General features: G+C 74.0%; 5 protein-coding genes across 6 annotated transcripts; 2 read left to right on the top strand and 3 right to left on the bottom strand.

Annotated features, from left to right (window-relative positions):
- Positions 1–306: 306 nt before the first annotated feature.
- On the bottom strand, positions 307–2746 carry CCDC106 (coiled-coil domain containing 106; the record flags this gene model as incomplete). Its single annotated transcript, XM_082339212.1, has 4 exons — positions 2717–2746; positions 2015–2093; positions 1626–1733; positions 307–450 (listed from the first exon to the last, which is right to left on the bottom strand). Coding segments are annotated over exons 1-4 (343 nt in total), but the record flags the coding sequence as incomplete, so codon positions are not given.
- A 658-nt stretch (positions 2747–3404) lies between these two features.
- LOC309604276 (uncharacterized protein) lies at positions 3405–5684 on the top strand. The gene is made up of 2 exons (XM_082339211.1): positions 3405–3549; positions 4260–5684. Exons 1-2 carry the CDS (start codon positions 3506–3508, stop codon positions 4825–4827), a joined length of 612 nt encoding a protein of 203 aa, XP_082195337.1. The 5' UTR covers positions 3405–3505; the 3' UTR covers positions 4828–5684.
- A 1399-nt stretch (positions 5685–7083) lies between these two features.
- Positions 7084–11068, bottom strand: ZNF865 (zinc finger protein 865). 2 transcript variants are annotated; one of them, XM_082339214.1, is made up of 2 exons: positions 7502–11068; positions 7084–7461 (listed from the first exon to the last, which is right to left on the bottom strand). In XM_082339214.1, exon 1 carries the CDS (start codon positions 11058–11060, stop codon positions 8025–8027), a length of 3036 nt encoding a protein of 1011 aa, XP_082195340.1. In that variant the 5' UTR covers positions 11061–11068; the 3' UTR covers positions 7084–7461; positions 7502–8024. The 2 variants fall into 2 exon arrangements, with proteins under 2 accessions (XP_082195340.1, XP_082195341.1); XM_082339215.1 differs by having other exon boundaries at positions 7084–7571; positions 7612–11068.
- A 1539-nt stretch (positions 11069–12607) lies between these two features.
- Positions 12608–17241, top strand: LOC309604275 (D site-binding protein-like; the record flags this gene model as incomplete). Its single annotated transcript, XM_082339210.1, is given in 6 exon segments — positions 12608–12626; positions 12629–12804; positions 12806–12989; positions 13928–14092; positions 15001–15188; positions 15824–17241. Coding segments are annotated over 6 exon segments (948 nt in total). The 3' UTR covers positions 16040–17241.
- Positions 17242–19559: 2318 nt separating this feature from the next.
- SPHK2 (sphingosine kinase 2) lies at positions 19560–27042 on the bottom strand (the record flags this gene model as incomplete). Its single annotated transcript, XM_082339213.1, is given in 9 exon segments — positions 19560–21018; positions 22604–22719; positions 22799–22893; positions 24547–24670; positions 24672–24691; positions 26657–26675; positions 26677–26802; positions 26804–27021; positions 27024–27042. Coding segments are annotated over 9 exon segments (2070 nt in total). The 3' UTR covers positions 19560–19685.
- Between the last annotated feature and the right edge of the window lie 442 nt (positions 27043–27484).

Raw genomic sequence — 27484 nt, 5'->3', positions numbered from 1 at the left:
TGTCCCCCAGACCCCCCGTCCCCCAGACCCCCGTCCCCACGTCCCCCTGTCCCCCCAGACCCCATATCCCCTTGTCCCCCAGACCCCCCGTCCCCCGTCCCCCCAGACCCCATATCCCCTTGTCCCCCCGTCCCCCCATGTCCCCCAGACTCCAAACCCCCCCGTCCCCGTCCCCGTCCCTGTCCCCACGTCCCCCCCAAGCCCCAGGTCCCCTTGCCCCGAGCCTCCCCACGTCCCCCCTGTCCCTCCGTGTCCCCCCAAGCCCCCCGCCCCGCGTCCCCCCCGCGTCCCCCCGCGCCCCCTCACCGTCCGCGCCGCGGGCGCCCGAGATGAACTTGTCGAGCTGGCAGCGCAGGAAATCCCGCTCCTCCTCCAGGTCCTCGATGCGCTTCTGCAGCCAGGCGTTGCGCTCCAGGGCCAGGTGCAGCTGCGCCCGCGCCCCGGGGGGCTCTGGGGACCCCCACCCTCAGCCCCACGTCTGGGGACCCCCGGGGCCCCCCACCCCCAGCCCCACGTCCCTGGGGACCCCCCACCTGGGGCACCCCCAGCCCCACATCTCTGGGGACCCCCAGGGACCCCCACCCCCAGCCCCACGTCCCTGGGGACCCCTGGCCCCTCGGGGGGCTCTGGGGACCCCCACCCCCAGCCCCACGTCCACGGGGACCCCCAGGGCCCCCCACCCCCAGCCCCACATCCCTGGGGACCCCCCACCTGGGGCACCCCCAGCCCCACATCTCTGGGGACCCCCAGGGCCCCCACCCCCAGCCCCACGTCCACGGGGACCCCCAGGACCTCGGGGGGCTCTGGGGACCCCCACCCCCAGCCCCACGTCCACAGGGACCCCCAGGGCCCCCCACCCCCAGCCCCACATCTCTGGGGACCCCCAGGGACCCCCACCCCGGACCCCCTGCACCTCGGGGGGCTCTGGGGACCCCCACCCTCAGCCCCACGTCCACGGGGACCCCCGGGGCCCCCCCACCCCCAGCCCCACGTCCTGGGGACCCCCAGGGACCCCCACCCTCAGACGCACATCTCTGGGGACCCCCTGCACCTCAGGGGGCTCTGGGGACCCCCACCCTCAGCCCCACGTCCACGGGGACCCCCAGGGACCCCACCCCCAGCCCCACGTCCCTGGGGACCCCCAGGGACCCCCACCCTCAGACGCACATCTCTGGGGACCCCCTGCACCTCAGGGGGCTCTGGGGACCCCCCACCCTCAGCCCCACGTCCATGGGGACCCCCTGCTTGGGGACCCCCACCCCCAGCCCCACGTCCCTGGGGACCCCTGGCTCAGGCACCCCCAGCCCCACGTGGGGACCCCCAGGGACCCCCACCCTCAGCCCCACATCTCTGGGGACCCCCCTGCACCTCGGGGGGCTCTGGCGACCCCCCCACCCTCAGCCCCACGTCCATGGGGAACCCCCCCAGCTTGGGGGGCTCTGGGGACCCTGGGGACCCCCACCCTCAGCCCCACGTCCACGGGGACCCCCCCCAGCTTGGGGGGCACCCCCAGCCCCACATCCCCAGGGCCCCTGCCCCCCACCCAGCCTGGGGGGGGCCCCACCCCCCCGGGGGTCCCTGCACCCCGTGACCCCCCCCCCAAAAGGGCCCCGGGCGCCCCCCACCTTCGAAGCTGCTCTGGGGGGGGCTGAGGCTGTAGAAGATGGGGGGCTCGACGTGGGGGGGCTCCTCAAAGGGGATGGAGATCTCGAAGGCCTCCTCGTCCTTCTTCACTGCGGGGGGGGGGCACGGGGGGGGGGTCACCATCGCCACCCCCCCCGGGGCACCCTGACCCCCACCCCCACCCCCCACGGGGGTCCCTGCCCCCCCCCCCCCGGGCACCGACACCCCCAAATGAGGCCTCTGCACCCCCCCAGGGCCCCCCCACCCCCCCCGGGGTCCCTGCCCCCCCCGGTGCTGCCCCCCCCAGGGGGTCCTGGAGTCCCCAGCCCCCCCCCAGCCCCCTGACACCCCCCGGGGGGGTCCCCCCCCCCCCCCCCAGCCCCCCCAGTACCGGGTCGGCGGCGGCGCTCGGCCATGGGCGGGGGACCCCCCCGGCCCCCCCGCTGCCTCCGGGGCACCTCGGCGGGACGCTGGGGGGGGGGGGACACGGTCAGCGGGGTGCGGCGGCACCGGGACCCCCCCAAATCCCTGGGACCCCCCCGGGACCCCCCCCCGGGACCCCCCAAACCGGGTCTCCCCCTCCGGGACCCCCCCCCAGGACCCCCCCAAACCAGGACCCCCCCCCAAACTGGGTCTCCCCCCCCGGGACCCCCCAAACCGGGTCCCCACCCGAGCCCCCCCCCCCAACCCCCCCCGGGACCCCCCCAAAACCGGACTCCCCCCCCCCCCCGGGGACCCCTCCGGAGACCCCCAACTCCCCCCCCCCCCCCAACCCGGTGCCCCCCAGACCGAGGACCCCCCTCCCCCAAACCGTGACCTCCCAAACCGAGACACCCCCCCCCCAAACCGGGACTGCCGCCCCCCCCCCCCAAACCGGGACCCTCCCCCTCAAAAACCGGGCCCCCCCCCCAAAACCGGGACCCCCCCCAAAACCGGGACCCCCCCCCCAAAAACCGGGACACCCCCCCCCCCAAAACCGGGACCCCCCCAAGCGGTGGCGGGGGCCGGGGGGTCCCGGGAGGGGGGGGTCCCGGGGGGGGTCCCGGGGGGGGGTCCCGGGGGGGGGGGGTCCCGGCCGAGCCCCCGCTCTCACCCCGCTCCGCATCCGCCCGGCGGCCGCCGCCCGGGCAGGGACCGTCTGCAAAGAGCCGCCGGGGAGCGACGGCGAAGGCCGGCGGCGGCGGGGGCGGGTGGGGGACACACACACACACACGCTGCGGGGAGCGGGGGGGCCCGGTCCTCCGCCCTCCCCCACCCTCCGGCCCCTCCCCGCCTCCCCCCTCCCCCCACCCCGCCCCCCCACCCCCGGGGATGGGTTTGGGTTGGGTTGGGGCTTTTTTTATGTTTTTCGGCTCCGCTCGGGGGCGGCTCTTTCGCGACGCTCCCTCGGCCGCCGCCCGCCCCCGCCGCCCGCGCAGGGACCGGGGCAAAATTCCGAGCGCGGCCGCGGGCGAAAAGCGGGGGAAGGGGGGGGGGGGGGGGGGGGCGTCGCGAAAGAGCCGCCCCTAAGCAGAGCCGAAAAACGTCCCCCCCCGGGGCGGTGGTCCCTTACCGCGGGGGGGGCGTGGGGTGGGCACGGACACGCGTGTGCGCAGGGGAGACACGCGGGGGGGGGGGGAGGGGGCAGAGCGCAGAAGCGCCGCGAACCCCCGTGGGGCGGACTTGAGGGGGGGGGGGGCGGAACGCGCCTTCGCCCCGCGTTTCCACCCGGACGCCAAACGCTGCGGCACCGGCGCGGCCCGCCGCCCCCCCCCCCCTCACCGGGCGCCCCCTCCCGCCCCCCGGGGCCCGGGGACCCCGATGCGGCCGCCGCGGCCGCCCCCTCCGCCCCCGCAGCCGGGGTCGGTCCCGACCGGAGACGCCGCGGCCTGAGCGGGGCCCCATGAAGGGCCCGAGGTGGGGCCCGGGGCGCGGAGCCGCCGGGAGGTAACGGGGGGGGACCGGGGAGCGGCGGGGGGGGGGGGGGGGCGGCCGGGACCCCCCCCGTGTCTGCCCCGCATCCCGGGGGGCTCAGGCGGCCGGGACCCCCGGAGCTGCCCCCCCTCCCCCCCCAAGGACCCGGGCATTTGGGACCCCCGGAGCTGCCCCCCACGTCCCTGGGGGCACCGGTAGCTGAGACCCCCACGTGTGCCCCCCCCCCGGGACCCCCAGATCTGCCCCTCCCCCCCCCCCGGGACCCCCAGATTTGCCCCCCCCCCGGGACCCCCAGATCTGCCCCTCCCCCCCCGGGACCCCCAGATTTGCCCCCCCCCCGGGACCCCCCGATCTGCCCCTCCCCCCCCCGGGACCCCCAGATTTGCCCCCCCCCCCCAAGGACCCTGGCGTTTGGGACCCCCATATCCCCCCACGTTCCCAGGGGCCCGGGTGTCTGGGACCCCCAAACGTGTCCCCCCCCCCGGGGACCCGGGCATTTGGGACCCCCAGAGCTGCCCCCCACGTCCCTGGGGACCCGGGCGCCCGGGACCCCCAGATCTGCCCCCCACGTCCCCGGGGGACCCAGGCATCTGGGACCCCCAGATCCCCCCCATTCCCAGGGGCCCGGGCATCCAGGACCCCCAGATCTGCCCCCCATTTCCCTGGGAACCCAGGCGCCCGGGACCCCCACCTCCCCCCTAACCCCCCTCCTCTCCCCACAGCCGCGCCGAGACCCCCGGCCGCCCCCCGCCGCCGGCCCCCGCCCCGCCGCCCCCGCCGCTGTCCCCGCCGCCCCCCGCGGACCCCCCCTCCTCCTCCTCGACCTCTCGCCGGGGGTCCAGCCCCCCATCCGGGGGTCGCTACCTTCTGATCGACAACCAGGGGCTGCCCTACACGGTGCTGGTGGCCGAGCCCGGGGGTCCCGGGCCCCTCCGTCGCGCCTTCTCCTGCCCGGTTTGCGGCCGGTCCTTCGAGTACCTCTCCTACCTGCAGCGTCACAGCATCACCCACTCGGAGCACAAGCCCCACGTCTGCCGCGCCTGCGGCAAAGCCTTCAAGCGAACGTCCCACCTGGAGCGGCACAAATACACCCACGCCGGCCGCAAGCCCCACGCCTGCCCCCTCTGCCCCCGGCGCTTCCGGGACTTGGGGGAGCTGAGCCACCACCAGCGGGTGCACACGGGGGAGCGGCCCTTCCAGTGCCCCCACTGCCACCTGCGCTTCGGGGAGAGGCACACCCTGCAGCGGCACGTCCGCCGCAAGCACCTGCCCCGGCCGCCCGCGCCGTGATGGGGAGGGGGGGCGCGGCGGGAGGCGGCGGATGCAGGGCTGGTTGGGGGGGGGGGGTGGCCGCGGAGCTCATCGTCGTGGAGGGGTGGTGGCCCTGGGGTGGGGGACGTGGAGAGACGGTGGCCACGGAAGTCATCTATGGAGAGACGGTGGCCATGGAAGTCATCCATGGAGAGACGGTAGCCATGGAAGTCATCCATGGAGGGATGGTGGCCATGGAAGTCATCCATGGAGAGACGGTGGCCATGGAAGTCATCTATGGAGGGATGGTGGCCACGAAAGTCATCTATGGAGGGATGGTGGCCATGGAAGTCAACCATGGAGAGATGGTGGCTCCAGGGCTCATCGTGGAGGGATGGTGGCCATGGAAGTCATCCATGGAGGGATGGTGGCCACGGAAGTCATCCAGGGAGGGATGGTGGCTCCAGGGCTCATCGTGGAGGGATGGTGGCCATGGAAGTCATCCAGGGAGGGGTGGTGGCCCTGGGGTTGGGGACGTCAAGAAACGGAGGCCCTGGAGCTCGTCGTGGAGAGGCGGTGGCCCTGGGTCTTGTCGTGGAGGGACGGCGGCCAAGGGGTCGGGGACGCGGAGAGATGGTGGCCGTGGAGCTCACGCGTGGAAAGGCGGCGGCCCCGGGGCTCGTCGCGGAGCGGCAGTGGCCCTGGAGCTCGGTGGAGGGGGACGGTGGCCCCGGGGCTCCTGCGCGGGGGGACGGTGGCCCTGGGGGCAGGGCCCGCGCTGCCCATCCCCCCGTGAAGCTGCTCGCCCCGCCCCCCCGCGAGGCCCCCCCGCCTCTCCCCAGCTCGATGTCGGGGGGTTTTTTTAATTATTATTAAAAAAGCTTTTTTGGTTTTTCCTTTTTTCTTCCGTTGTCTCATTTGGGGGGGGGGGGAGGGGGCGTGGCCCAAAACCCAACGGCCAATGGCCAACACCCAACCACGGACCAACCCCCGTGAGCCAACCAGCCCGTTTACCAACCAACCCACCCACCCAACTAACCAACCCACCCACCCATCAACTAACCCAACTAACCAACCCCCGTGAGCCAACCAGCCCGTTTACCAACCAACCCAACCAACCAACCCACCCATTGACCCACCAACCCAACCAACCAACCCACCCATCACCCAACCCACCCACCCATCAACTAACCCAACCAACCAACCCACCCATCACCCAACCCACCCACCCATCAACTAACCCAACTAACCAACCCCCGTGAGCCAACCAGCCCATCGACCAACCAACCCAACTAACCAACCCACCCATTGACCAACCAACCCAACCAACCAACCCACCCATCACCCAACCCACCCACCCATCACCCAACCCACCCATCAACTAACCCAACCAACCAACCCCCCGTGAGCCAACCAGCCCATTGACCAACCAACCCAACCAACCCACCCACCCAACTAACCAACCCACCCACCCATCAACTAACCAACCCACTAACCAACCCACCCATCACCCAACCAACCCAACCAACCAACCCATCGTCCAACCGACCCGTCCATGGTCCAACCCATCACCCAACCCACCCATACCCAACCCCCCCATCACCCAACCCACCCATACCCAACCCCCCCCCATCACCCAACCCACCCATACCCAACCCCCCCCATCACCCAACCCACCCATACCCAACCCCCCCGTGACCCAACCCACCCATACCCAACCCCCCCCATCACCCAACCCACCCATACCCAACCCCCCCCCATCACCCAACCCACCCATACCCAACCCCCCCATCACCCAACCCACCCATACCCAACCCCCCCATCACCCAACCCACCCATACCCAACCCCCAACCCACCCATACCCAACCCCCCCATCACCCAACCCACCCATACCCAACCCCCCCCATCACCCAACCCACCCATACCCAACCCCCCCCCATCACCCAACCCACCCATACCCAACCCCCCCCATCACCCAACCCACCCATACCCAACCCCCAACCCACCCATACCCAACCCCCCCCCATCACCCAACCCACCCATACCCAACCCCCCCCATCACCCAACCCCCCCATACCCAACCCCCCCCCATCACCCAACCCCCCCATACCCAACCCCCAACCCACCCATACCCAACCCCCCCCATCACCCAACCCACCCATACCCAACCCCCCCCCATCACCCAACCCACCCATACCCAACCCCCCCCATCACCCAACCCACCCATACCCAACCCCCCCGTGGCCCGCCCATCCCCCGCCCACCGCCGGCGCCGCAAGGACTCATCCCCACGCTCGCATCCACGGTTTAATATCGGCTTCGTCTGTACACCCCCGGCTCGAGCGCCGCGGCCCCCGGCCCCCGCCCATCGCTGCGGCGAGCTGCGCCCGGTCTCTGCCCGCGCCGGGGCCCCCTTGCCGGGCGGGGGGGGCGGGAACTCTCGATTATAGATATTTTATATATATATATAAATTTATATTTGCATTTATTTATATACCTGCGGGGGGGGAACCCCTCGGGGGGGAGGGGGGTCACCCGGGCGTCCGGGCTCGGCGTGAGGGGCGCTGGGGGGTTGTGTCCACGCACCCCGGGGACGGGCTTCCCCCGCGTCCGCTGGGCCGAGCCGGGCTGCACCACGGCGAGCTGCGCCCAGCCGGGCCGGGCCGAGCCACCTTGCGCCGCGCCGAGCCGTGCCGAGCTGTGCCGAGCCACCTTGTGCCGCGCCGAGCCGTGCTGAGCCACCTTGCGCCGCGCCGAGCCGTGCCGAGCTGTGCCGAGCCACCTTGTGCCGCGCCGAGCCGTGCCGGGCCGTGCCGAGCCACCTTGCACCGTGCCGGGCCATGTTGCACCATGATGAGCTGCACCAAGCCGTGCTGGGCTGTGCCGAGCCGTGTTGCACCACGATGAGCCCCGTTGCACCATGCCAAGCTGTGCCACACCGCACCGAGCTGTGCCGAGCCCCGTTGCGCTGTGCCGAGCTGTGCCGAGCCCCGTTGCACCACGTCGAGCCGTGCCGAGCCACGTTGCACCGCAATAAGCCACGTTGCACCGCGCCGGGCCCCGTTGCCCCGTGCCGAGCCGCGCCGCACCGTGATGATCCGCGCCGAGCCCCGTGCCGAGCCGCGCCGAGTCCCATCGCACCGCAACGCGCTGATCCACGCCGCGCCGCGGCACCCAGCCCCGCCACCTCCCCATCCCACCGGGCGCCCGCCGCCGCCGCCGCCGCGCCCCGTCCTCAAGCATCCTTGTGCGCCAGGGCGGCCAGGCGCTCGAGCTTGTGGCCGTGCCGGTGCTTCTTGAGGCCGTAGGTGTTCCTGAAGGCCTCGCCGCAGGTGCTGCACTTGAAGGGGCGCCCGCCCTGGTGCGTCTGCAGGTGCTTGCTGAAGTACTTGGGGTCCTTGAAGAGCTTGAGGCAGGCGGAGCAGCGCAGGTCGCGGCGGGCGTCGTGGGAGCGCTGGTGCCGCAGGATGGAGGACAGGTAGAAGAAGCTCTTGCCGCAGAGCTCGCAGCGGTAAACCTTCTCGCCCAGGTGAACGCGCCGGTGCTCCAGGAGGTTGGAGCGGTAACGGAAGGTCTTGCCGCAGGTTTGGCAACGCTGGGGGCGGGCGACGACGTGGAGGCGCTGGTGCTCGGCCAGGCTGGAGGACTGGGCGAAGCGCTTGTTGCAAAGGGCGCACTTGTAGGCGCGCTCGCCGGTGTGCACCACCTTGTGCTGCCGCAGGTACCAGGAGCGCAGGAAGCCGCGGCCGCAGACGGCGCAGCGGTAGGGCCGCTCCTCGGTGTGACAGCGCTGGTGCCGCATCAGCAACGCCGCTTCCCAAAACCGCTTCCCGCACACCGAACAGCCGAAATGGCGTTTCTGCAGGTGCCGGCGCCGGTGCAGCAGCAGGTCGTAGGCGCCGGCGAAGCTCTGCCCGCAGACGCCGCAGGCCAGCGTCCGCCGCACCAGGTGGACGTACTTGTGGGTCACCAGCCCCAGGAAATGCTTGAAGCTCTGCCCGCAGGTGCCGCAGGTGAAACGCTCGCCGCTGGGCACGACCGGGTGCTCCTCGGGGGGCTGCAGCCCGCTCTCGGCCGGCGGCCCCGCCTCGGGCAGCAGCCGCTCGGGGGCGGCTTGGTGAACCAGCTTGTGCCACATCAGGTTCTCGATGAAGCCGAAAGCTTTGCCGCAGGCGTCGCAGCCGTAGGGTTTCTCCCCGGCGTGGGCTTCCTTGTGGTTGACGGCGCGGAAGAGGTCGGGGAAACGCTCGCCGCATTCGCCGCAGCCGTAGCTCAGCCCCTCGGGGGGGGTCCCGGCACCCCCCAACCCGCAGGGCAACGGCAGCCGGTGGATCTGCTTGTGCCGGGTCAGGCTCTGGGGGTAGCCGAAGGCTTTGCCGCAGAGCTCGCACTTGTAGGGCCGCTCGCGGGTGTGCACCACGTGGTGCTTGCTGAGGTGGAAGGACTCGCGGAAGCGCTTGCCGCAGACGGCGCACTGGTGCGGCTTCTCCCCGGTGTGGATCCGCTCGTGCCGCTTCAGCGTCTCCCGGCGGCCGAACGCCCGCCCGCAGATGCCGCAGCCGAAACTCTTCCCCGGCGCCAGCAACGCGGCCGGCGGCGGGGACAAGAAGCCCCCGGCGCCGTCGCCCGCCTTCGCCTCCCCCTCCGGCGCCGCGTAGGCGCCGGGGAACACCGGCACCGCCGCCGCCGTTCCCTTGGGGACGCCGGGGTAGGTCGCCGCACCGGCCTTGGGGCCGGCGTGGACCTGCCGGTGCCGCAGCAGGCTCTGCGGGGCGGCGTAGGCTTTGCCGCAGACCTCGCACTTGTAGTCGGGGCGCTGGCCGCTGTGGGCGGCTTGGTGCCGCAGCAGGTACGCCGGATCCCGAAACTCCTTCCCGCAGACGGCGCAGGGCACCCGCAGCAGCCCCGAGTGCGTCTTGACGTGGCGGGTGAGGCTCTCGCGCCGGTTGAAGCTCTTGGCGCACACCGAGCAGGTGAAGGGCTTCTCGCCGGTGTGGATGATCTGGTGCTGGTGGAGGTGGCTCGGCTTCTTGAAGACCTTCCAGCACAGCGAGCAGGTGAAGGGGCCGTCGGGGGCGGTGCCGCTGGGCGCCGGGGCGCCGCCGCCGCCGCCAGGCGCCAACGTGACCCCGCCGGGCGCCGGGATGACCCCGCTCGGCGCCAGGATGACCCCGCCGGGCGCCGGGATGACTCCGCCGGGCGCCGGGATGACGCCGCTCAGCGCCGCGGCGGCCCCGTTGGGCGCCGGGATGACCCCGCTCAGCGCCGCGTTGACCCCGTTGGGCGCCGCGTTGACTCCGTTGGGCGCCGCGTTGACCCCGTTGGGCGCCGGCATGACCCCGCTCGCCGCCAGGTTGACCCCGTTGGGCGCCGCGTTGACCCCGTTGGGCGCCGCGTTGACCCCGCCCGCCAATGGGTTGACTCCGTTGGGCGCCGGCAAGACCCCACCGGCCCCGCTGGGTGCCGCCAGGACCCCGGAGGTGGTGGCCACCGCCGCGGAGGCGACGCTGGCAGCGCCGGCGTCCTCGGCGGCTTCCTTGTGGCAGCGGCGGTGGCGGATGAGGCTGGAGACGTGGTTGTAGGTGCGGCCGCAGGTGCCGCACTCGTAGGGCCGCTCGCCGCTGTGCACCAGCATGTGCTGCACCAGGTGGGACGACTGCTTGAAGGACTTCTGGCAGACGCCGCAGGGGAAGCGCCGCTCCATGAAATACTTCAGCCGGCGGAAATAACTCTTCTCCTCCTTCGCCGCCGCCTCCGGGGGGACCGGGGGGGCCGCCGGGGTCCCCGCCGCCGCCGTCCCCGCCGCCACCGCCACCGTCCCGCCCCGTTTCAGCCCCCCGAAGAGGTGCTGGTGGCTGGAGAGGTCCACGATGCCCCACTGGGGCGCGTTGAAGGCGCCGGCGGCGGCCTCGAAGAGGGGCTGCGGCGGGGGGGGCACGGCCGGGCTGGGGTACGGGGGGGCCCCCGCTTGCACCCCCACGCTGCCCTCCGCCTTTTTGGGCTGGGAGGAGGAGGAGGAGGAGGAAGCCGAGGCGCCGGCTTCGGCCTTGAAGTCCTTGTGCTTGGCGGCGGGGGGGCGGTCGAAGGGGGGGGCGCCGGGAGGGGGGGGGTAGTCGAAGGGGGGCTGGGGGCAGGGGAGGGCGGGCAGGGTTTTGGGGTGCTCGTGGCCGTAGGGCTCCATGGGCTCGAAGCGCTGGTGGTTGAGGAACTCGAGGAAGTCGAAGGGGTAGCTCTGGAAGTGGACGCTCTCGTCGCTGACGTTGGCTTCCATCTCCGCCCGGGGGGGGGGGGGGGCTGCGACCTGGGGAGGGGGGCGTTGGGGTCGGGGGAGGCCCCTGGGCCTGGGGGGGGGGAGCCCAGAGGCGGGATTGGGGCTGGACGCGGGGTCCCCTCGGGTTTTTGGGGGGGACGGGGGGGGATGAGCCTGGGGATGAGCCCAGAGGCGGGGTTGGGGCTGGGTTATGGGGCCCCCTCGGGTTTTTGGGGGGGCTGGGGGGGGGCTGGGGGGCGGGAGGAGCCCCGAGGTGGGAGGTGGGGCTGGGTTACGGGGCCCCCTCGGGTTTTTGGGGGGCCTGGGGGGGGGGGGGGCTATGGGGCCCTCGCCCTGGGGGGCTCCGGGGCTCGGCCCCGGGGGGGGGAGGGGGGGTTTGAGCCCCCCGGGGCCCGGGGCTGGGGGGGGGTCACTCACCTGGGGGCGAACCGGGCCCGGCCGGAGGGGGGGGGGGCCCGGGGCTGGGGCTGGGGGGCCCGGGGGGGCCCGGGGGGCCCGGGGCGCGGGGGAGCGGGGCCGCGGCCGCCCTGGAGCCCCGCACGGACGGGGCCTGCCCGGACGCGCCCTCCCCCGCCGGAGCCGGAACCCCCCCTCCCCCCCCCCGGCCGGCGTCACGTGACGCAAGCAAGCCCCGCCCTCCCCTCCCACAATCCTTTGCGATCCGAGCGGCCGGGAACGGCGGATACCGGACACCGGGACCCCCCCCCCACCCCCCTCCCCCAACGCGGGACGCGGGGGTCGCGGTCACCCCCGGAGCCGTGACGGGAGCGGGGAGGGGGAGGGCGGCGGGACGAAGGGGGTGGGGGGGCGTTGCCCACACTAAAGATGGCGCCGCGGCAGCCTCCTCCCCCGGCCAAGATGGCGGCCGCTGCCCGGCGCCCAACGGGGCCCGAGACAAGATGGCAGCGCGCGGCCGGCGGGCTGCCCTCACCCAAGATGGCGCCGGGGGGCGGGGGGAGGGCACCCGCACCCAAGATGGCGGCCCGCGCCGCCAGTGCCCGTTTCAAAGATGGCCGCCGGGTGGGGAGGGGAGGGCGCTGCTCCCGACCAATCAGAGGCGCGGGTTTAAACGGGGGGGGCGGGGGGGGGGGGGGCGCTCCCTGGGGCGGAAATGACGACATGGCCCCGCGGGGAGCCGCGAGGGCGGGGGCGCCGAACACCGCCCCCCCCCGTGGGGAGGCCCCGGGGTGGGGGGTCACGGGGAGGGGGTGGTGATCGTGGGGACGGTGACGTCACCGCCGGGGCCTCGTGACGTGGGGGGGCCCGTGGGGTTCCCCGCAGGACCGCGCGCCCCTCCCACAGGGCGGCCCCGGAGGCGGGACCCCCTCCCCCCGCCCTCCCGGGCGCGGCCCCTTTAAGAGCGCGGCCGCCCCCGCCCCCCCCCGGGCGGGCACGTGCGGCCCCACGTGCTCGCGGCCCCGCAGGCCTCGCCCCCCGCGCCCGCGCCCTATTGGCTAAAACTGGGTCAGGCCCCGCCCACCGCGCGCCGCCTCATTGGCTAAATCTAGGTCAGCCCCGCCCCCGCGCGGCGCCCATGGCCGCGCCGCATGACCGCAGGCCCCGCCCCCCCGCGCCTATTGGCGGCGGCGGGCGCCAGGGGGCGTGGCCCGGGCGGAGGGGCGGGGCTCCGCCCCTTGCGGGGAGGGGCGGGGCGACGCCTGCAGCGGAGGCGGGGATTGGCGGGGGAGTGAGGCGGGCGGGGGCCAATGAGCGGAGCGCAACGTGCGCGCAGGGGGCGGGGCCTGGGTAGGCGACGCCCCGCCCCCGCGGCCCGGTGGGCGGGATTGGAGGCGTGGCTCTCGGGCGGGACGGGCGGGGATTGGCGCGGCGGTGGGGTGGGGGCGTGGCTCGGGCAGGGCCCCGCCCCCCGGGGTGCAGAGCCCCCGCGGGCCGCTCATGCCGAGGGCACGGCCGGGCGGCGGGGCGCAGGTCGGCACCGGGGGACCGGGCCCGGGCCCGGGGGGGGAACCGGGCCCGGGGGGGGGGCAACGGGGCCCGGGGGGGACACTGGGACCCGGGGGGGGACACCGGGACCGGGGGGGGAACCGGGATTGAGGGGGAGAACCGGGACCGGGGGGGGACACCGGGACCTGGGGGGGGACACCGGGACCCGGGGGGGGAACCGGGACTGGGGGGGGGCAACGGGACCCGGGGGGGACACTGGGACCCGGGGGGGGACACCGGGATTGAGAGGGAGAACCGGGACCGGGGGGGGCACCGGGACCGGGGGCAGCGGGGCCGGGGGGGGCAGTGGGACCCGGGGGAGAACCGGGACCCGGGGGGGGGGCACCCGGATCGAGGAGGGGAACCGGGTCGTGGGGGGGCACCGGGACGCGGGACCCACGGGGGGAATGGGGGGCGGGGGGGGGGCACTAGGACCCGGGGGCCACCGGGACCCGGGGAGAGGCATTAGGACCCGGGGGGGCACCGGCACCGGGGGGGGCACAGGGACCCGGGGGGGGCATTAGGACCCGGGAGGGGGGGGGACCCCCACGCTGGGAGCGGGGCACGAACGTGGATCCGGATCGGGCCCCCCGCCCCGCCCCCCCCCCCCCCCCCGCGTGGGCTCCGTGGGGGTGGGGTCCCGGTGTCCTCCCCCCCCCCCCCCGTGGGAGCCGACACGAGGGCGCACGCGGGGGCGGGAGCTCCCACGTGAGCGCCGCACGTGCGCCCCCCCCCCCCCCCCGCCCGCACACGCGTGTCCCCGTGTCCCCCACGCGTGTGGCGCCGTCACGTGGCGCCGGTCACGTGGCCCCCGGGGATTTAACGGCGGGGGGGCGGGGGGGGGGCGCTGCGGGGACGGGACGCGGGGACCCCGCGGGCCTTGCGCCCCCCCCCCCGCCCCCGCCCACGCGTGTCCGTGTCAGGATGGAGGAGGCGGGCGGCTGCCGCGGGGCCTGCGTGGGGCCCCCCCCCGTGGGAGCGGCCCGGGGCCGCGGCCGAGCTGGAGTACGTGGACCTGGACGAGTTCCTGCGGGAGCACGGGCTGCCGCCCAGCCCCCCCCCGCCCCCCGCCCACGCCAGGCCGCCCGGTGGGTGCGGGGGGGGGCACGCGTGGGGGGCGCGGGGGGACCCGGGGGGGAGGTTGGGGGAGGGGTTACACGGGGGGGGACCCACGCGTGGGGGGGGGAGGTTGGAGGGGGGGGTTACACGGGGGGGGACCCACGCGTGGGGGGGGGAGAGACGGGGGGGGGGGGGATCCACGGAGTGTCCATGTGTCGCGATACAGACCCCTCCCGTCGCGATTACACCCCCCAGTGCACCCACCTCCATGGCCATAGGGACCCTGGATCGTGACAGGGACACCCCCCCATGGCAACAGGGACTTCCTATCACGACAGGGACCCCCCCCCATTGCCATAGGGACCCCCTATCACGACAGGGACCCCCCCCCATTGCCATAGGGACCCCCTATCGTGACAGGGACCCCCCCCATTGCCATAGGGACCCCCTATCACGACAGGGGCCCCCCCCATTGCCATAGGGACCCTCCCCATGGCAACAGGGCCCCCCCATTGCCATAGGGACCCCGGACTGTGACGGGGAGCCCCCCCCCATGGCGATAGGGATCCCCTGTCGTGACAGGGACCCCCTTCCCCACAATGCCCAACCACATCCTAACAGAGACCCCCGCCATGGCGATAGGGACCCTCTATCACGACAGAGACCCCCCCCCCATGGCAATAGGGACCCCCTATCATGACAGGGACCCCCCCCCCCCATGGCAACAGGGACCCCCTATCACGACAGAGACACCCCCCCCATGGCAACAGGGACCCCCTATCACGACAGAGACCCCCCCCCCATGGCGATAGGGACCCTCTATCGCGACAGCCCCCGCCCATCGCCCCTCCGCAGCGCGATGGGCCCCCCCCCCCCCATCCTCTCCCAGCGGCATCGGGACCCTATCGCCGCCCCCGCTCTGACCCTCCCCCCGCAGCCCCCGGCCCCCCCCGGGGCCCCCCCACCCCCCCGGCGCCCGGGGAGCCGCTGCTGGAGGCCGAGGCGCTGGGGGGGGGCGGGGGGGGCCCCTTCGACCCGCGGCGGCTCCGCTTCTCCCAGGACGAGCTGCGGCCCCAGCCCATCGCCAGGAAGGCCCGCAAGGTCCACGTGCCCGAGGAGCAGAAGGTGGGGGGGGCCGGGGGGGCCGGGGGGGGCCAGCATCAAGGGGGGACCCGGCTGTTGGGGGGGGGGGGTCCCAGCGCTCGGGGAGGGGGACGCGGAGGAGTTGGGGGACCCCAGCATCGGGGGGAGACCCCAGAGTCCGGGGGGGTCCCAGGGATCCGGGAGGAGTCGGGGGGTCCCAGGAATCCAGCAGGGATCCAGCAGGGATCCGGGAGGAGTCGGGGGGGGGGGTCCCAGGGATGGGGGGGGGGGGATCTGGGAGTCGGGGGGTCCCAGGAATCCAGCAGGGATCCAGCAGGGATACGGGGGGTCCCAGGGATGGGGGGGGGGATCTGGGAGGGATCCGGGAGTCGGGGGGTCCCAGGGATCCAGGAGGAGTCGGGGGGGGTCCCAGGGATCGGGGGGGGATCTGGGAGTCAGGGGGTCCCAGGGATCCAGGAGGGATCCAGGGGGTCCCAGGGATCGGGGGGGGATCTGGGAGGGATCTGGGAGTCGGGGGTTCCCACGGATCCGGCAGGGATCCGGCAGGAATTGGGGAGGGATCCGGGAGTCGGGGGGTCCCAGGGATCCGGGAGGGATCCGGGAGGGATCCGGGGGTTCCCCGCGCGCCTGGGGCCCCAGCGTCCCGCTCCCCGCAGGATGAGAAGTACTGGAGCCGGCGCAGCAAGAACAACGCGGCGGCCAAGCGCTCGCGGGACGCGCGGCGGCTGAAGGAGAACCAGATCTCGGTGCGAGCGGCCTTCCTGGAGCGGGAGAACGCGGCGCTGCGGCAGGAGGTGGCGGCCGCCCGCCGGGAGCTCGCCCGCTTCCGCGCTCTGCTGGCGCGCTACGAGGCCCGGCACGGCGCCCTGTAGGACCCCGGCACAGCGCGGCACGGCCCGGCACGGCACGGCGCTCCGTCGGACCGCGGCACGGTCCAGCACCGCACGGCGCTCCGTCGGACCGCGGCATGGTCCGGCATGACACGGCGCTCCGTCGGACCGCGGCACGGTCTGGTGCAGCACGGCACTCCGTTGGACTGTGGCACGGTCCAGCACGGCATGGCGCTCCGTCGGACCGCGGCGCGGCACCACGGCGCCCTGCGGAGATCCCAGCACAGCACAGCCCGGCACGGCGCCCTGCGGGGACTGCGGCCCGGCCCGGCGCGGCGCGGCTCCCCGTAGGGATCCCTGGCCTGGCGCGGCGCGATCCGGCATCGACCCGGCCCGGCGCAGCCCCTGCGGCCGGAGCCGGCCGCCGAGCGGGAGAAGCGGCCGGGAGCCGGGATCCAGACCCAGGGTTCAGGACCAGCCTGGAAATGGGGCTGGGATCCAGCACCAGGATCTGGCTCTGGGATCCAGCACCGGGATCCGGCACCGAGATCTGGCCGTGGGATCCGGCACCGGGATCCAGCAACATGACACAGCACCGGGATCTGGCTCTGGGATCCAGCACCAGGATCCAGCGCCGAGATCTGGCCACGGGATCCGGCAACAAGACGCGGCACCGGGATCTGGCTCTGGGATCCAGCATCAGGAACCATTGCTGAGATCCGGCACCGAGATCCAGCACCAGGATCTGGCACCAGGATCTGGCAATGAGATCCGGCACCGGGATCTGGCACCAGGATCCAGCCTCGGGATCCGGCCCTGGGATTCAGCACCGGGATCCAGCACCAGGACCCGGCTGTGGGATCCAGCACTGGGATCTGATACTGGGATCTGGCCCCGGGATCCAGCACCAGGACCCGGCTGTGGGATCCAGCACCGGGATCCAGCCCTAGGATCCGGCACTGGGATCTGATACTGGGATCTGGCCCCGGGATCCAGCACCAGGACCTGGCTGTGGGATCCAGCACTGGGATCTGGTACTGGGATCCGGTACTGGGATCCAGCCCCGGGATCTGGCCCCCCAAGGGTCCCCCCCCGGACGCCTGGGTGCCCCCGCCATGGGGGTCGCCCCCCACCCCCCCCTCCCCCCCCCCCCGTAAATATTTATTCCCCGGCCCCAGGGCTGGTTTAAAGCACAACCGGGGGGGGGAGGGGGGCAGGGGTCCGGGTGCCCCCCCTCCCCCCACCACTGCCCCCCCCCCCCCTCCCCCAGAGAGGACCCAGGCATCCGGGAGCCCCCGCGGGGTCGAAAGACCCCGCGGGGGCTCCCGGACGCCTGGGTCCTCTCAGGATTTTTGGGGGGGGGGGCCGCCCCCAGACGCCTGACCCCCCTCCCCCACCCCTCCCAGTGACCCATTTCCAGTTAAGGCCAGTAGCGGCACTGGGAGGGGATGGGGGGGGGGGGAACCCCTGGATCTGAAGCCAGCACGTCACCCCTCCCCCCCCCCCCAAATATCCCCCCCCCCCCCCCCGGGGGGGACCCAGGCGTCCAGGCCCCCTCCCCCCCATCCCCTCCCCCCCCCTTGCACTTTGACCACTTTACTGCCCCTCCCCCCCCGCCCCCCCCGCACGTGGGGTTTTGGGGGTCGCGACCCCCCCCCCCCCGGGGTGGGGGAGGGGGCTTTTGTACAGAATAAACCTCTGACCCTGCTGGTGGTTGCAGCCTGGACTGGGAGGACTGGGAGCACTGGGATTGGGAGGGGCACTGGGAGGCCAAACTGGGGGTACTGGGATATGGGGGGGGCTCTGGGAGGCCAAACTGGGGGTACTGGGATGGAGGGGAGGCACTGGGAGGCCAAACTGGGGACACTGGAATTGGGAGGGGGCACTAGGATGCCAAACTGGGGGTACTGGGATATGGGGGGGGCACTAGGATGCCAAACTGGGGGTACTGGGATGGAGGGGGGGGCTCTGGGAGGCCAAACTGGGGGTACTGGGATGGAGGGGAGGCACTGGGAGGCCAAACTGGGGACACTGGAATTGGGAGGGGGCACTAGGATGCCAAACTGGGGGTACTGGGATATGGGGGGGGCACTAGGATGCCAAACTGGGGGTACTGGGATGGAGGGGGGGGCTCTGGGATTGGGAGGGGGCACTGGGAAGCCAAACTGGGGGCACTGGGAGGCCAGACTGGGGGCACTGGGATGGAGGGGGTCACTGGGAGGCCAAACTGGATGCACTGGGAGGCCAGACTGGGGGCACTGGGATGGGGGTGCCGAGCCCAGGCGCGTGCCGCCCCCCCCCCCCCAAGGACGGAGCTCGCTCCACGCTCGGGCTTTATTGCATTGGGGGGGGGGGGGCGCGACCCCTCCCCCCCCAGGGGACCCAGGCGTCGGGGGTGGGGGGGGTGGGGGGGTCCCCCTCCAGTTCGGGGTCACCCCTCGCTGGGGGGGGGTCCTGGGGGTCCCCCGGGTGCCTGGGTCCCACAGGCACCCCCAAATTGCTGCCCCCCCCCCCCACCAGGGGTCCCTCAACTGCCTGGGGTCCCCCTGGGCCCCCCCAAACCCTTGGGGTCCCCCTGGCTGCCCTGGACCCCCCCCCGCCCGGGTCCCCTGGGGTCCCCCCCGACCCCCTTGGGCACCCCCAAACCCCTGGGTCCCCCCAAACCCTCGGGTCCCCCCCGGGTCCCTTGGGGGCCCCTCTGGGTCCCTTGGGGTCCCCCCAAATCCCTGGGGTCCCCCTGAGCCCCTTGAGCACCCCCAAACCCCTGGGTCCCCCCAAATCCCTAGGTCCCCTCTGGGTCCCTTAGGGTCCCCCCAAATCCCTGGGGTCCCCCTGACCCCCTTGAGCACCCCCAAACCCCTGGGTCCCCCCTGGGTCCCTTGGGGTCCCCTAAACCCCTGGGCCCCTCAGGGTCCCCCCAAACCCCTGGGTCCCCCTGGGTCCTTTGGGGTCCCCCTGACCCCATTGGGCACCCCCAAACCCCTGGGTCCTTTGGGGTCTCCCCAAATCCCTGGGTCTCCCCTGGGACCCTTGGGTGCCCCCAAACCCCTGGGTCCCCCCCGGATCCCTCGGGGTCCCCTCTGGGTCCTCCTGGGTCCCTTGGGGTCCCCCCAAATCCCTGGGTGTCCCCTGGGGTTCCTCAGGGTCCCCCCAAACCCCTGGGGTTCCTCAGGGTCCCCCCAACCCCCTGGGTCCCTCGGGGTCCTCCAACCCCCTGGGGTTCCTTAGGGTCCCCCCAAACCCCTGGGTCCTTTGGGGTCTCCCCAAATCCCTGGGTCTCCCCTGGGACCCCCTGGGTCCCCCAAACCCCTGGGCCCCTTGGGGTCCCCCCAAACCCCTGGGTCCTCCCTGGGTCCCTTGGGGTCCCCCAAACCCCTGGGTCCCCTCAAACCCTCGGGTCCCCCCCAGATCCCTCGGGGTCCCCTCTGGGTCCTCCTGGGTCCCTTGGGTGCCCCCAAACCCCTGGGGTTGCCCCGAGCCCCTCAGGGTCCCCAAACCCCGGGTCCCCCCGGGTCCCCCCAACCCCCTGGGGTCCCCCAGGGTCCCCCCAACCCTCTGGGGCCCCCCTGGGTCCCTCGGGGTCCCCCCAACCCCCTGGGGTCGCCCCGAGCCCCTCAGGGTCCCCAAACCCCGGGTCCCCCCGGGTCCCCCCAACCCCCGGGGTCCCCCCGGGGTCCCCGGGTGCCGCTCAGGGGGCGGCGGGGGTGAGGAGCCGGGCCAGCCCGCGGTGGATCTGCCCCTGGAGGGGGCCGTACTCCACCCGCTCCCCGTCCACCGTCAGCACCCCGCGGGGCGTCAGGGGCTCCAGGCGGAAGGCGCGGGCGGGGACGCGGGCCAGCGGTGGCCCGGCGGTGGCCGCCTCCCCCCCGCCGCCCCGCGCCATGGCCAGCAGCGCCCGCAGCAGGGCCCCCCGCGAGACCCCCGCCCGCACGTAGCAGAGGTGGATGAGGCCGTCGTCGGGCCGGGCCCGGGGGGCCGCCACCAGCTCGGCCCCCAGGTGCGACTGGTAGATGGCCAGGACCAGTACGAAGTCCCCTTCCAGCGTCACCCAGCCGGGGGGCACCGGTTGGCCCAGTGGCACCAGTAAGTCGTCAACTGGGCCGCCGGGAGGGGAGGGAGGGGTTGGGGGGGAGGCGTCTTTTTGGGGGGCGGCAGGGCTGGGGGGGTCCCCGGGCCTTGAGGTGACACCGTGGACCTTGGTGTCCCCATCTCTCGGGGTGTCCCCATCTCTGGGGGTGTCCCCAAGGGTGGGGGTGTCCCCAAGGGTGGGGGTGTCACCGTGGACCTTGGTGGCCCCATCATTTGGGGTGGCCCCATCGTTTGGGGTGGCCCCATCGTTTGGGGTGGCCCCAGGGCTGGGGGTGTCCCCATGTCCGGGGGTGTCCCCATCTCTCGGGGTGTCCCCATGCACCGTGGTGGCCCCGCGCCCTGGGGTGTCCCCATTTCTCGGGGTGACCCCAGAGCCGGAGTTGTCCCCGTCCACCACGGTGGCCCCGTCACTCGGGGCGTCCCCAGGGCTGGCGGTGCCCCCCCGCACCGCGATGTCCCCACGTCCTGGGGCGTCCCCCCGCACCAGCGCGTCCCCAAGCCCCGGGGGGTCCCCCCAGTCCCCACCGTCCCCCTCGGGGGTACCGGGGCCGCTGGGCGTCCCGGCGCAGAGCCCCAGGTCGGAGAGAGCGCGGGGCAGGGGCGCGGCGGCGGCATCGGCGGCGGCATCGGCGGCAGCATCGGCGGTGGCGCTGCGCGGCACGGCGGGCAGGTAGGAGAGGCGGCCGCGGTAGGTGTGGAGGGCCAGCAGGCGCGCGGCCGTGCCCAGGGCGAAGCGCGCCGGGCCCAGGCGTCGCAGCCGCTCGCTCTCGATGTCCACGTCGGCCACCAGCCCCCAGGCCACGCTCAGGAAGGAGAAGACGCGGGCGCCCGAGGCCGTCGTCACCGACACCAGGTCCAGCGGGGACGGCGTCCCCCGGCACAGCAGCACCGCGCAGTTCTGCAGCAGGGAGAGGCCCAGCGCCGGGGCCAGCCTGGGGGGGACGCGGGGACGGTCACGCCTGGGGACGCGGTACGGGGACACGGCACGGGGACACGGCACACGTGGAGACACGGCACGGGGATGGGGACACAGGGATGGTCACGTGTGGGGACACGGCACGGGGATGGGGACACAGGGATGGTCACGCGTGGGGACATGGCACGGGGATGGGGACACAGGGACGGTCACGCGTGGGGACGCGGTACAGGGACGTGGCACAGCGATGGCACAGGGATGGCATGGGGACACGGCACGGGGATGGCACAGGCACATGGCACACGTGCGACACGGCACAGACGTGCACAAGGATGTGGCACAGGGACGTGTCACACACAGGGACACGGCACAGGGACACGGCACAGGGACACGGCACATGCAGGGATGCGGCACAGGGATGCGGCACACGCGGGGACACAGCACAGGGACATGGCACAGGGATGTGGCACACGCAGGGACATGGCACAGGGACATGGCACAGGGACACGGCACACGCGGGGACATGGCACAGGGACACGGCACAGGGACACGGCACACATGTGGACACAGCACAGGGACATGGCACAGGGATGTGGCACACACGGGGACACGGCACAGGGACACGGCACAGGGACACGGCACACGTGTGGACACAGCACAGGGACATGGCACAGGGATGTGGCACACGCAGGGACATGGCACAGGGACACGGCACAGGGATGTGGCACACGCAGGGACACGGCACACGCAGGGACACGGCACAGGGACACGGCACACGCGGGGACACGGCACAGGGACACGGCACAGGGACACGGCACACGCAGGGACATGGCACAGGGACACGGCACAGGGATGTGGCACACGCAGGGACACGGCACAGGGACATGGCACACACAGGGACACGGCACAGGGATGTGGCACACGCAGGGACACGGCACACGCGGGGACACGGCACAGGGACACGGCACAGGGACACGGCACACGCAGGGACATGGCACAGGGACACGGCACAGGGACACGGCACACGCGGGGACACGGCACAGGGACACGGCACAGGGACACGGCACACGCAGGGACATGGCACAGGGACACGGCACAGGGATGTGGCACACGCAGGGACACGGCACACGCAGGGACACGGCACAGGGACACGGCACAGGGATGTGGCACACGCAGGGACACGGCACAGGGACATGGCACACACAGGGACACGGCACAGGGATGTGGCACACGCAGGGACACGGCACACGCGGGGACACGGCACAGGGACACGGCACAGGGACACGGCACACGCAGGGACATGGCACAGGGACACGGCACAGGGACACGGCACACGCGGGGACATGGCACAGGGACACGGCACAGGGATGTGGCACATGCAGGGACACGGCACACGCAGGGACACGGCACACGCAGGGACACGGCACAGACATACGCGCCGCACAAGGACGCGCCGCGAGGACGCGCCACACGCAGGGACGCGCCGCGGACGCGCATCGGGCACAAGGACGCGGCACAGGGAGCCCCGCGTCCCCGCTCCCCACGTCCCCGCTCCCCACGTCCCCCCCACGTCCCCGTGTCCCCCCCCCGTGTCCCCGTACCCGGCGTGGAAGTTGATGGCGGCGGCCAGGGCGTTGCCGGAGCCGCAGGGCAGGATCCCCAGGGGCATCCTCAGCGCCGCGGCCCAGTCCGGCCGGTCCATCAGCCCGTTCACCACCTGCGGGGAGGGGGGCGCGGCTGGGTGTCCCCCCCCGGCACCCCTGCGTCCCCCGGGCCCCCTTTCGGGGGGTCGTTACCTCGTAGAGGAGCCCGTCCCCCGAGACGGTGACGATCCCGTCCCACTCGTCCAGGCTGATCCCCGTCACCAGCTCCCGCGCGTGGTTCGCCCGTTCTGGGGGGGGGACACACATCAGCCATGGCCCCCGGGACCCCCCCAACCCCCTCTGCTCCCCCCGGGACCCCCACAACCCCCTCTGCTCCCCCCGGGACCCCCAACCCCCCCCGGGACCCCCACAACCCACTCTGCTCCCCCCGGGACCCCCAAACCCCCCCAGGGACCCCCACAACCCCCTCTGCTCCCCCAGGGACCCCCAACACCCCCGGGACCCCCAAACCCCCTCTGCTCCCCCTGGGACCCCCAAACCCCCCTGGGACCCCCACAACCCCCTCTGCTCCCCCCGGGACCCCCAAACCCCCCTGGGACCCCCACAACCCCCTCTGCTCCCCCTGGGACCCCCAAACCCCCCGCGGGACCCCCATAACCCCCTCTGCTCCCCCAGGGACCCCCAACACCCCCGGGACCCCCAAACCCCCTCTGCTCCCCCTGGGACCCCCAAACCCCCGCGGGACCCCCACAACCCCCTCTGCTCCCCCAGGGACCCCCAACACCCCCGGGACCCCCAAACCCCCTCTGCTCCCCCTGGGACCCCCAAACCCCCCGCGGGACCCCCATAACCCCCTCCGCCCCCCCCATGGCCCCACAAACCCCCCCACAGCCCCCCAGGGATCCCCAAACTCTCCCATGGCCCCCAGAGACCCCCAACCCCTCCCCCAGCCCCCTGAGCCCCCCAACCCTCAGCCCTGGTCCCCACCCCCACCCCCCATATACGCCCCCAGCCCCCCCCAGCTGCTGGCTGCCCCCCCGAGCCCCCTGGGTCCCCCAAAGCCCCCAGCCCAGCTCCTCGGGACCCCCAGAGCCCCCCACAACCCCCCCATATGCCCCCCTCCCCTAGAGCTGCCGCCTGCACCCCCCAGGCCCCCTGCCCCGACCCCCCCCGAGCCCTTTGCCCCCCCTGAGCCCCCAGCCCACGTCCCCAGCCCCCCAGAGAGCCCCCCCCAGCCCCCCATAGCCCCCCTATAGCCCCCCCCGGCCCCCCCAGCCCCCCTATAGCCCCTCTATAGCCCTCCCCGGACCCCTATAACCCCCCACAGCCCCCCTATAGCCCCCCACACCCCCCCGGCCCCCCTATAGCCCCCCACAGCCCCCCATGGCCCCCCAGAGCCCCCCCGCTCCCCCTATAGCCCCCCCTGGCCCCCCCAGCCCCCCTATAGCCCCTCCATAGCCTTCTCTGGCCCCCCTATAACCCCCCATGGCCCACCTATAGCCCCCCACGCCCCCCCTATAGCCCCCCACAGCCCCCAACGGCCCTGCAGAGCCCCCCCGCCCCCCCTATAGCCCCCCCACAGCCCCGCAAAGCCCCCCATGCCCCCCCATAACCCCCCCCAGCCCCCCTATAGCCCCCCATGGCCCCACAGAGCCCCCCCGCTCCCCCTATAGCCCCCCTCGGCCCCCCCAGCCCCTCTATATCCCCCCCCAGTCCCCTTATAGGCCCTCCATAGCCCTCCCCGGCCCCCCTATAACCCCCCCCGGCCCCCCTATAGCCCCCCATGGCCCCCCTATAGCCCCCCATGGCCCCCCTATAGCCCCCCATGGCCCCGCAGAGCCCCCCATGCCCCCCCTATAACCCCCCATGGCCCCCCTATAGCCCCCCCCGGCCCTGCAGAGCCCCCCCGCCCCCCCAGAGCCCCCCGGCCCCCCACCCACCGGTCTGGATGAGGTTGAAGCTGATGTCGGCCTCGGTGATCATGGGCAGGACGTGGCTCTGGCACCAGCTGAGGGCCTGGCCCCGGCCCCCAAAGGGGTTCAGCAGCAGCAGCAGCCGCCGCCGGCCGCGGCTCCGGCAGGATTTCTGCGGGACGGAGACCCCCGCCGCCTGGGGCCTCGTCTGGAGACCCCCCAGGTCCCTGGGTCCCCACCGGGAGACCCCCCCATCCTGGAGACCCCCCCAAATCCCTGGGTCTCCACCCCAGAGACCCCCCAGATCCCTGGATCCCCACCCTGGACACCTGGATCCCCCACCTGGAGACCCCCTGGGACCCCTGGGTCCCTGCCTGGGGACCCCCAGATCCCTGAATCCCCACCTGGAGACCCCCCGGGACCCCTGGGTCCCTGGATCCCCACCTGGAGACCCCCCGGATCCCTGGGTCCCTGCCTGGGGACCCCCAGGTCCCTGGATCCCCACCTGGAGACTCCCTGGACCCCTGGGTCCCCACCCCAGAGACCCCCCAGATCCCTGGATCCCCACCCTGGACACCTGGATCCCCATCTGGAGATCCCCTGGACACCTGGGTCCCTGCCTGGGGACCCCCGGATCCCCACCTGGAGACCCCCTGGACTCCTGGGTCCCCACCCCAGAGACCCCCCAGGTCCCTGGATCCCCACCTGGAGACCCCCCGGATCCCTGGGTCCCTGCCTGGGGACCCCCAGATCCCTGGATCCCCACCCTGGACGCCTGGATCCCTGCCTGGGGACCCCCAGGTCCCTGGATCCCCACCTGGAGACCCCCCGGATCCCTGGGTCCCTGCCTGGGGACCCCCAGGTCCCTGGATCCCTACCCTTGGAGACCCCCTGGACCCCTGGGTCCCCACCCCAGAGACCCCCCAGATCCCTGGATCCCCACCCTGGACACCTGGGTCCCTGCCTGGGGACCCCCCCCATCCCAAAGACACCCCCCCCCCCAAATCCCTGGGGCCCCATTCTGGAGACGCCCTGGATGCCTGGATCCCCACCTGGAGACCCCCCCAAATCCCTGGCTCCCCACCCCCCGTGCCCCGAGGGGACCCGGGCGTCGGGGTGCTCCCCACCCCAGCCCCCCCCGAGGGGACCCAGGCGTCAGGGTGCTCCCCACCCCCCCGTACCCCAAGGGGACCCGGGCGTCGGGGTGCTCCCCACCCCAGCCCCCCCCGAGGGGACCCGGGCGTCGGGGTGCTCCCCACCCCCCGTGCCCCGAGGGGGACCCGGGCGTCGGGGTGCTCCCCACCCCAGCCCCCCCCGAGGGGACCCGGGCGTCGGGGTGCTCCCCACCCCCCGTGCCCCGAGGGGACCCGGGCGTCGGGGTGCTCCCCACCCCAGCCCCCCCCGAGGGGACCCGGGCGTCGGGGTGGCGCCCGCCCCGCACCCGCAGGCCCCACTTTCGGGCCGGACTCGTTCCACCTGCTGGGACCGGCCCCGGCGGGGGCAGGGGGGTCCCCTCCCCACCCCTGGGGGGGCCCCGAATTCCCACGTCCCCTCCCCCCGTTCCCGGGGCTCCTCCAATTCCCGGGTCCCCTCCCCATTCCTAGGGGTCCCTTCCCTGCTCCTGGGGGTCCCCAAATTCCCGGGTCCCCTTCCTGACTCCTGGGGGGTCCCCAAACTCCCAGGTCCCCTCCCCAATTCCTGGGGGGTCCCCCAATACCTGGGTCCCCTCCTCAATTCCTGGGGGGGTCCCCAAATTCCAGGTCCCCTCCTCAATTCCTGCGGGATCCCCCGATACCTGGGTCCCCTCCTCGATTCCTGGGGGGTCCCCAAACTCCCAGGTCCCCGCCCCAATTCCTGGGGGGTCCCCCAATACCTGGGTCCCCTCCCCGATTCCTGAGGGGTCCCCCCAATACCTGGGTCCCCTCCCAGATTCCTGGGGGGTCCCCCAATACCTGGGCCCCCCTCTCGAATTCCTGGGGGGTCCCCAAACTCCAGGTCCCCTCCTCGATTCCTGGGGGGTCCCTGAGCTCCCAGGTCCCCCCCCCCCATTCCCACGGGGCCCCAACGCCCGGCTCCCCCCTCCCCCTAACAGACGGGATCCCCCCCAAGTGCCGCACCCCCCCGAGCCCCCCCTTACCGGCCTGGGGGGGCAGGGGGGAGCCCCCGGACGAGGCAGCGGATGGCGCGGGCCCAGCGCTCGGCCGTCGCCCGGTTCCCTTCGTAGTGGGGGGCCGCGTCCACCCGGAAAGTGGGGGCTCGGCGGCGGCGGCGGGGCCCCCCCCGGGACCCCCCGGCAGCGGGGGGGGTACGCGTAGACGGCGAAGAAGGCGGCGGCGGGGAGGGAGGGGGCGCGCAGCGTGTGGCAGCCCACCACGTCAGCTAGGCGCAGCGGCGGCGGGGGCCCCCCCGGGGGCCCCCCCAGGATCTGCAGCTCCGTCCGGGTCAGGCGGAGGTGGAAGCGGGGTCCCCCCCCCGCACCCGGGGGACCCCCAAAATCCCCTCCAGTAACGGCTCCTCGGTCATCGGGGCGGGGGGGGGCGGCTCGGCCAGGGCCTGGGGGGGGGGGAACGGGGGTTGGGAACGGGGGAAGGGGGGGGGGGGCGACACCCGGTGCCCCCCCTCCCGTGTCCGTCCTCCCCCCCGGCCCCTCCATCCCCCGGTGCCCCCCCCCCACCTGCGCAAGGTGCCCGTCCCGTTCTCCTCGCCCGACACCCGTGGGGGGTGGGACGGGCCGGGGCGGGCCGGGGGGGGGCCGGGGCGGGACCGGAGGCGGCGGAGCTGCGGGGGGGGCTGAGCCCCACGGGCTGGGAGTGCCCCCCCCGGGGCCGTTACTACCCCCGGGGCCGGTATCACCCCGCCAGGGCGGACATTACCCCCCCCAGGGCCGGTATCCCCCCCCCCGAGGCCCGTTCGCCTCCCCCAAGGGCCGGCTTCCCCCCCCCCGGGCCGGTACTGCCCCCTCTCC

The sequence above is a fragment of the Platalea leucorodia genome (genome assembly GCF_965183815.1).
Source record: "Platalea leucorodia genome assembly, contig: HAP1_HAP1_SCAFFOLD_552, whole genome shotgun sequence".
Classification (NCBI taxonomy): domain Eukaryota; kingdom Metazoa; phylum Chordata; class Aves; order Pelecaniformes; family Threskiornithidae; genus Platalea; species Platalea leucorodia.
The sequence above is the reverse complement of the archived record's forward strand: the minus strand, read 5'-3'. Positions and strand labels throughout refer to the sequence as shown.

Bases quoted from the DNA above. Each gene is read 5' to 3' on its own strand.
- LOC309604276 (XM_082339211.1), top strand. From the start codon at position 3,506: ATGAAGGGCCCGAGGTGGGGCCCGGGGCGCGGAGCCGCCGGGAG. The intron at 3,550-4,259 runs GTAACGGGGGGG...CTCTCCCCACAG, and splicing joins GGGCGCGGAGCCGCCGGGAG to CCGCGCCGAGACCCCCGGCC.
- ZNF865 (XM_082339214.1), bottom strand. From the start codon at position 11,060: ATGGAAGCCAACGTCAGCGACGAGAGCGTCCACTTCCAGAGCTACCCC.